The sequence below is a fragment of the Monodon monoceros genome, unplaced genomic scaffold (genome assembly GCF_005190385.1).
Source record: "Monodon monoceros isolate NGI ecotype Baffin Bay Population unplaced genomic scaffold, NGI_Narwhal_1 Contig4251_ctg1, whole genome shotgun sequence".
Taxonomy (NCBI): domain Eukaryota; kingdom Metazoa; phylum Chordata; class Mammalia; order Artiodactyla; family Monodontidae; genus Monodon; species Monodon monoceros.
Window position 1 is genome coordinate 1 of NW_021700146.1, and position 9238 is coordinate 9238.

The 9238-nt window shown below is 32.6% G+C and overlaps 1 protein-coding gene across 1 annotated transcript; it reads left to right on the forward strand.

Annotated features, from left to right (window-relative positions):
- The first annotated feature begins 1078 nt into the window (after positions 1-1078).
- LOC114884519 (protein NipSnap homolog 3A-like) lies at positions 1079-9195 on the forward strand. Its single transcript, XM_029203547.1, has 5 exons — positions 1079-1309; positions 3143-3301; positions 4729-4878; positions 8133-8219; positions 8310-9195. Exons 1-5 carry the CDS (start codon positions 1087-1089, stop codon positions 8384-8386), a joined length of 696 nt encoding a protein of 231 aa, XP_029059380.1. The 5' UTR covers positions 1079-1086; the 3' UTR covers positions 8387-9195.
- Positions 9196-9238: the final 43 nt, after the last annotated feature.

Here is a 9238-nt window from a genome sequence, read left to right on the forward strand (position 1 = left end):
GAGAAAGGAGCCTACTGGTTTCATTTGACATACCAGCTGGTCAACATAAGCCCGAGCCCGAAATTTGTCCATTAGCTATGTTTGTACCAACATTTGTATTAGATAATTCTGATTAACCAGCTTCAGAAATTGGCACATGATATCCAAAACTACAATAACATGAAATCGTAAACACAAATGCCATATGAGTGTGTGTATACACGTGTGCATATACGTATTTACATACACACACATTTACATTCACGGGATAATTTCTGGCAGGTAATTTCCTACCTAAAGTTAAGTTCACTAAGACTCAGAAGATTAAACACAGCAAAAATTTATATAGTGACCATACCTCTAATACAAAAAGAACTAATGGTTCTTAAAGGATATTTCCATCAACCTAGTATAATTGGATGGATTAAATGCCCTTCACACTGCATCTATAATTAAACCTAATAATGATTCAGACAGTTCTGACCTGTTGATTTTTCCTTTATAGAATTCATACAGTCTACCAGCATGTGCAATTTAATAGATTATGGATTCCCTTTAACATTAGTTACATTCCAGTTCTTTTACCAGTGATGTACTTCATTGAATTTGGAAAATACTTTGACCTGAATTGAAACTTACATTTTAAAAAAAAACCTAAAGATCTTTCTGCAAGTAAACGTATTTCCATCATTACTGCCAGAACACCTGTATATTTTATAAAGTTCATTTAAATATATAACTGTAACACATATAGTATTGACTAAAGATAGAATATTGGATAAATAAGGTAAACCATTTGTAATTAATTAGAACCCTAGTTGTAGTTCTTGGATAAAGGACTCTCATTAAGACCCTAGTGCCTTCTTAAGATTAACTTTTCATGAAAAGGTGGCTAAGGGACCCCTGCTAGGAAGCAGTAGCTGTATATTCAGCACACTTAAGAGTACTTATCTTTATTAACATCTCTCAGCAAATTCTAAGGAGAGATGACAACAGAGTTACAAACATGGAGTATGAGTCTAATGAGTGTCCCTTCTTTGCAGATTCAGATTTGGTTGTAACATGATATTATAAGCCTTAAGGTCCCCAAATACTTAAATTTGCCTTATGTTTCTTCAGGTGTGTTCATCTTTTGCTACAGGCCCCAGACAATACGATGGAACATTCTATGAGTTTCGTACTTATTGCGTTAAACCTTCAAAGATGAATGAGTTTCTGGAAAATGTTAAGAAAAACATACATCTTCAGACAGCTCACTCTGAATTGGTTGGATTCTGGAGTGTAGAACTTGGAGGCAGGATCGATAAAGTGTTTCATATTTGGAAGTATGGTATGATTTTTCCAGCTTAAGTATTCAGTATAGATTTTCACTCTTTTAAATGTTACATGACACTTACCTCTTGGGTCTATGTTACTATAAATACACGCAGGTTAAATTCAACTTTTAAAGAGAGGAACAACAAATACAACAACAAAAAATGAATTCAGTGATTACTCCTCCCACTGGTACCCCTAACAACTTTTGCCCAAATTCCTATGTATCATCATTGGGAAAGTGTGACATCTCATATTTCAAATCATGAAATTGTGAACTAGCCTTTAACGCTCAGAAAGAACATAGAATGGTTTACTGTATAGAGCATTTATGAAAAATTTTAAGCATTGACTGCAAGAGCCCAAGTGGGTAGAGATCATAAAAGGGAGAGTTATTTTTTCTTATTGTTGAATCTGCAACTGGATATCAGGATTTTAGTAGAAACAATTCAGTATTTCTAATTTAGGTTAGTTGAGGTTCATGGGGATAATAGTTAACTTCCAGGCCTCACCCAACTCAGATTGAATAATTTGTTAAATTTAGGGAACCACTTTTGTTTGTATACCCCAAGGTTTCAAGGAATTCACTATCATTATGCTGCTCTAGGGAAGTAAAGGCAAAGGAATTAGAATTCTCCCCATATTGAAGTTGACTTACTGCTGGTTTAGTAGACAACGAAGAACAGGTTACAGGAATCCCCAGATTGTTACTCCAGTGTCTAATCTTTCCGAAGTCCACACAGGACTTGATGATAGCCAGAGAACTTTTAATAATTTCATTTGGTGTCTGGTCATCAAGTTAAGAGTCATAATAGTGTCCAGAGTTAATATTCATCACATACTTTATTGTGAAAAGTGCTCATTCTATATTTAACATGGCCATAGTTTAGAGGATTTCCCTGTTGTAATAGGACAAACCCCATTAAAACACAATTTATGCTTTAATGTGCAACAAGGAGAATTATGTCCCATTAAGAAAATTACTAGTAAGATCGTGATATAACTTACTTAAGCACTAAGATAGATGTTATTCCTTATCTCTAGCATAAACCATAGAAAACTCTTTTACCATTAACCTTAGGCCCTAATAATAAATATAGTACTAGGCTTGTATGTTATTAAATGTATATACCCGTTTGGGTAACAAACAGGAGAAACAGTACTGGGTAAAAAGAATGGGTGTCAATAAGTAAGAATTAGCACTGTTTCTTTGGAAGCTGTTTGTTCAAAGAGGCTGAAAAAGCAAATCTTAATTTCATTTATGTTAAATTTAATTCAGTTGTACCTTGACCTGACTACCCACCACCAGCACTACTGAAGAAACAGTCTTTCTCTAAACTAACACTATAACTTAAATGCCTCAAGTAATAAGAATAAATAATATATATGGAGTACTCATTTGGTGCCAAACATTGTTCTAAGCTCCTTTCATGTACCAATTCTTTTAATCCTCACAACAGCCCTGGAGGTAGATCCTGTATCATTATCCCTATTTCACAGAATAAGAGACAGGCACAGAATGATTCAATAACTTACCTAAGTCTCACAACTACCTACTAAATGGTAGCACCTATGAAGCCCATTACTATATGACATCATTGGTTGTTTACATTGCCACTCCCCTTTTAGACCATGAGCCACTAACTACTTATGTTGGTATCTCTAGTGATATGACATATTATCCTTATGTGGCCTCAATAAACATTTGCTAAATTGAATGAAACCCAGAAATAGTACAGGTGATTTTTTTATTGATGTATAGTTGATATACAATATTATATATATTAAAGGTGTACAGGTGATTTTAAATCAAAAAGTTTTATTTTTCTTACTCCTGTTATTCCCATAGACAATTTTGCTCATCAAACTGAAGTTCGGAAAGCCTTGGCCAATGATAAGGAATGGCGAGAACAATTACTCATTCCAATTATGGGTCTTACTGATAAACAAGAGAGTGAAATTACTTATCTGGTGCCATGGTGCAAATTAGAAAAACCACCCAAAGAAGGTAAGCTCGCCTCTCCAAATTACACTGAATTTTAATGAAGAACATACTGAAGATTTTAAGCTATAAAAACTAAAGTTCCGTAGGAAAAAGTAATCCTTTGTTTTTATATCGGAATATATTGTGATTATAGAGATAAAGATGAATTTGAGCTCTTTGCTTACAATTAAAACGATGAGCGTTAAATAATGAATTTAGGTATGAATATGAAAAGTTTACATGGGAAGAAAGGTTGAGAAGTTGGGGATCTAGAACACAGAACACATGTATAGGTAGGTAAAGGGAAATGTATGATATTTTCTCATAACTTAGTATTTTTTTTACACAAATTACAGTTAATCTAAAAACAAGTGTATCTTTGCTTGTAAAACTGGGGGGGGATGGATTAATTTAAACTGTTAAGCTGAATTACTGTGGTTTAACTTGTTTTCCTCTTATTCCTCAGTTTGAAAATAATTATTAAAGATTTATCTTCTTGCTGATTTCACTTTCTTACTGACTTAAGGGAAATATTTACCACAACCTAATTTTAAACAAAAGGCAGACTTTTTAAAAGCATTAACTAATTTTTCTTTCCCCCATAATCCCAACTTCGTAGTGTATCTTAGATGACAAGAGATTTGAAATGTCTTATTTGGATCCTATCTACCTGGACCTCCCCTCAGCCTTCAGCACTGGCTACATGAACTTAGTGGCTCCTAGAACAGTGTCACATCTTGGTTATCTGCCTCTATGTTGTTTATAATTCTTTAGTTGCTTTGTACTTTTTTACCTTTTACTTCTGAAATCTACTTGTTCCCTAGTTTCTTTTTTTCTACCTGCTCCATACTTCTGACCAGAGGTAAACTGATTTTCAAGTGTTTACCTGGATATTTAGGAACAATAAAACCACCTTCTTCATCTTTTTTCCTGTCAAAATCTCACATATCACTTCGGGTCCTTTGTTTGCTGGCTGTTCCTGTTAGAAATGGAAACCTGTGGGGGGAAATTATACAAACAAAAAAGTGTTTCCTCTCAGAATTGGAAAAAAGGAAATATATGAGATCAGAAAATACTTTTCTTATTCATTTCTTACCTAGAATTGGACTCAGGCAGCTCAAAAATCCTAATCCTATCATAAATGGTCAATATTTGTTTAAATGACTAATTTTATAGATTAAAAATCGTTCTGATAATAGCTTAATATAGCTTCCTTTTTCTTTGTTCTCTATGACAAGCTTAATAACTCACCCTTAAACATGGAGACTTTCTAAATATAAAAGCTAGGAAAAATGCAAGAAGTGCAAAGAAATCATAAGTATGTGTACATAAACATTTTTATGTTTGACCCTCCAAATCTGTATATGTAGACTAGCCTTCCACTGGAACCATGCTAACCTGATGAGAAATTTCTTGAATATCTTTTGTAATTTATTTTCTCCCTATTCCAGGAGTCTACGAGCTGGTAACTTTTCAGATGAAACCTGGTGGGCCAGCTCTGTGGGGTGACGCATTTAAAAGAGCAGTTAATGCCCATGTCGATCTAGGCTACTCAAAACTAATTGGAGTTTTCCATACAGAATATGGAGCACTCAACAGAGGTACAGTGGTCCAGTTCTTCTATGAAATTTAAAGTGTACTGGTGACCTACTAAGTTCCTCCAGTATTTTGTCACTGTTTTTGATTATGCCATGTATTTCATTTTTATTGCCAAATATTTAGGGTTTTTTGTCATTTTAAGGGTTGAAAATACCTGTTTTACGTAGTATTTATTTAGGATGTTAACCACTTATGAAGGCTTTTCCAAATGTTGAACTGCTGTTTTCCACGATACATCAAAATGATAAAATTAAAAAACTGCAAGGAGCCTAAGAAAAATCTGTTCTTCATCTTTTTTTCCTCTAAATATATTTTTATTGATTTTTAAAAATAACATTACTTGGGATAGAGTGTTTGTCTCTGAATGAAAAAGTAATACATATTTTTACAGAGACTAAATATCATGGCCATGACCAAAGGTGGAAAAAAACCATTTTCCACTACTTAGAGATAATACTGTTAACATTTTGGTCTTTCTATTCCTGTGTCATTCATATATATGTAGGTGAATGTATATATGTGTATACATATATATTCATATTCATACATATGCTAGAAATAATGCATACGCATGATTAATGACTTCCTAACACTCCACTGAGACTAACATATGGCAGACAGATAGATAGTGCATATCTTTACTTAATAAACACCTATTTGAGGCTTTTAACGTTAAATTTTAAAGTTACTGCAATCTGAATTTCACAAAGTTTTTTGTGGCAAACTCTAGAAAATGCATGTATAGTTCATCTGGAAGGATGAATGACCAAGAATAGCTAATTCATTATTTCCATCTGCCTCCTCAACTTCCTTACTTGAATGTCCAGTGGACATCTCAAACCTAACATATTCAAAGCTGAGCGTCTGATCTTTACCCAGAAATTTAACTTCTAGTGATACATCCTAAGAAAAGAATCCAAATATACAGAAAAAAATATTTTCAAGCCGGAAAATATACGAAGAGGAGAAAAATAATGAAAATTATTAGATGTCTATCTCATACCACATGCTAAAATAAAATTCAAATGGATTATAGATTTTAATGTAGAAGAAAAGAAGTCATAAAATTACTAAAATAAAATATAGATGGTTTTTTTTTTCTTTTTGGCTGTATCAGGTCTTAGTTGCGGCACACGGGCTCTTCATTGCAGTGCGCGGGCTTAGTTGCCCCACGGCATGTGGGATCTTAATTCCCCGACTAGGGATCGAACCTGCGTGCCCTGCATTGGAAGGTGAATTCTTTATCACTGGACCACAAGGGAGGTCCCCCTAGATGCTTTTTTAAAATAATATGGATGAGAACTATATTTCTAAACCAAAAAACAAATGAAAACAATGAAGGCAAAAAAATCAAGTGATGAATTTTTTATAAAAAGGCTCAATCTTTCTGCATGCCCCAAGACACCAGAAATGAAATTCAAAAGCAAAAAGAAATGTAAAAACATATGCAAAGGTAGATGTACAGATGACTACTAAATATATATTTAGGAAGATGTAGATTGAGACTATGAGGAGATGCCATTTTCACCAAATAAAGACATACTTATATAGATATAGTACCAGAGAAGCTGGGAAAAAATAAGTACCCCTACTGTGTAGCATATACTGGCTTAATAATTCCCCACCACAAAATTCAGCAATATAAGTGAAAAGCCTTAATTTTAAAATTATTTTTGCCAGTATTCTAGGAAATATGCATAGCTGTATAGGTGTGTTCAGTTACACAGGAAGGAAATTTGAAAGAATATAAAATACATAGTGGTCACTTGAATGATGAAAATAATTTTTAAGTGGTATTTTAATTTTTATAATGAACATAACTTTTATAAGAAAAAACTGAAAATGAGTAGGCACACTTTTTAATCTTAAATTCATTCTCAGTGGAGAAAAGGGAATAGTAATATGCTGAGTATAAATCAGTGCATCATTTCTAGACAACATATAGTATGTACACTGTACCTATATAAGATATTCCCTTTGGTTCTCTCAATTTTAATTTTAGGAGTTTACATTGAGAAAATAATGAGATCCAGACTGCCTGGGTTTGAATCCCAGCTCCACCGCTTACTAACTTTGTGACTTGGAGTGAGTTACTTAACCTTTCTGTGCCTTACATTGCTCATTGATAAAATAATGATAATCATAACCTACCACGTAGGATTCTTGTGAAGACTAAATGAGTTAATACGTGCAAAACGCTTAGAGCCAGGCCTAGCACATAGGAAGCACCCAATAAATGTAAGTAGTGATTTGTCTTTGACATTGTTATTTTTATAAATATACATGATAGGTGCTGCTCTAAGGAAGTTTTTGTCAGCATTGTTTACGATAAGGAAACTTTAGAAACAATGTAGTATGACACTATGTATATAATATACTTGTAATACACAAACAGACACACATATACATCATATACATCATGTGTCTCATATAAGCATAAACATATATGCTGTGTCTTTAAATACATAAAAATGTAAAAATACATACATATATACATAAATATGGAAAAGATAAACCAAAATAGCAAAGTGGTGAATTCTGGGTGGTAGGATTAGAAACTATTCCTGCTTTCTCTTTTTATTTATTTGCATTTTCCAAAATCTATACAGCCAACATGTATTACATTGTCATTATTTTTAAATTTTTAAATAATTTAAGTAAAAGAACATTTATTTCAGTATTTTGTAGAATACCACACTATTTTGAATGATATAAATAATCAACAATAAGGGGCTGGTATAAAAAGTTGTTACATCTATGGGGCAGGATTCACATGTTAAAGATTAACAGCATTGTCATAGAAACTTCTCATTGTTGACTTTTTTAAATCATTTACAAAGTAAAATATACAGTAAGACCCTAATTTTATATTTCTCATCTTTTAAAAGAAATACAATAAATATTAATAAAGGTTTTCTCTGGGTGGTTAAGTTTCAGCTACTTTCAGTGTTCTTCTTTGCATGAGCAGAATATTCAGTAGTGAGCATAACTTTTTTATAATCTTGCTTTTTCAAAATAAAGTAAAATCCTTCTGTTTCTTCTATAAAACCAGTTTGACTAATTAATTTATAAATTTCTCTCCCAAATCTTTGATTCCTCTGAAATCTTATCACTAACATACTTAGTGCTACCTTTTTGATAATCACTATTTTGATTTAAAGAATAGGACTTTTAGTTTCTGATTAATGTTTCTGTCTTTCTTATTTGAGCAATGCCACAGTCTTTACAATCTATTCTGGTTTATTTATTTCTGCAGTTCATGTTCTTTGGTGGAACGAGAGTGCGGATAGCCGAGCAGCTGGGAGACACCAGTCTCATGAGGATCCCAGAGTTGTGGCAGCTGGTAAGCTATTTCACTAGGTACGAGTTATTCTTAGAACAAATTTCATTTAGTCAACAACTTTATATACCTTCTTATGAATTTTTTTTTCAGTTCGGGAAAGTGTCAATTACCTAGTGTCTCAGCAAAATATGCTTCTGATTCCTACGTCATATTCACCATTGAAATAGTTTTCCACGGAAATACAAAGCATTGCATGAACTGCCATAAGATGTGTCTGTTAATGGTGCTTAAATTCTTCCAAGAGATTCTCACTTTGATTTGAAGGAGGTGGTAAGCTAATTTGCTATATCCCTTGCATTTTTTAAAAGCTACTCTGTATCCACTGTCACCACCACTTCAGGAAACAGTCTGTTCATTTTCCCCTTGGTATTTCAGTATCTGTCACACATTAAAAATAGTTGCCATTACTACAGTATCTTGATTTTTCATTTGTTTCAGAATATCTCTTGTTCTCTATTTTGACAACCCTCTGCTTTTATACCATTTTCTGACATACAAATGATTGTTACATTTCCATACCTGTGATAGTATAGTTAAATTATATGCATAAATTATCAACCTTTTCATCATGTCTTTTTCTGAGATTATAAAAGTTTTTGTTCAGTAAGGTTTTCTATATAATACCAATTGGGATCCATAAAAAAATCCATTAAACATTTCTTTACTACAGAAAAGTACAGTATCATCTGTGTCATTTATTTTAATAATGGTTTTTACAATAATAATTAATTACTTGGAAAATAATGTTATTAGGTCCTCGTATTAAAGCACATTGATAACTCATTGGTTTATGTGCTTGCAGTGTCTTCATTTACAGTTAATTTTACTAATTTTTACTTAATTTTGGATCACTGTTTAATAAAGATACTTGGTCATCTAATTGGTTTTTTAATTGAAGTATAGTTGATTTTCAGTGTTATGTTAGGTCATCTGTTTGTTTTAATGAGATTTATAATTATGGAAATGTCTGCCCTAATAAAAGCCTACATATACAATCTGATTCTTTTTATCGTGTTTTA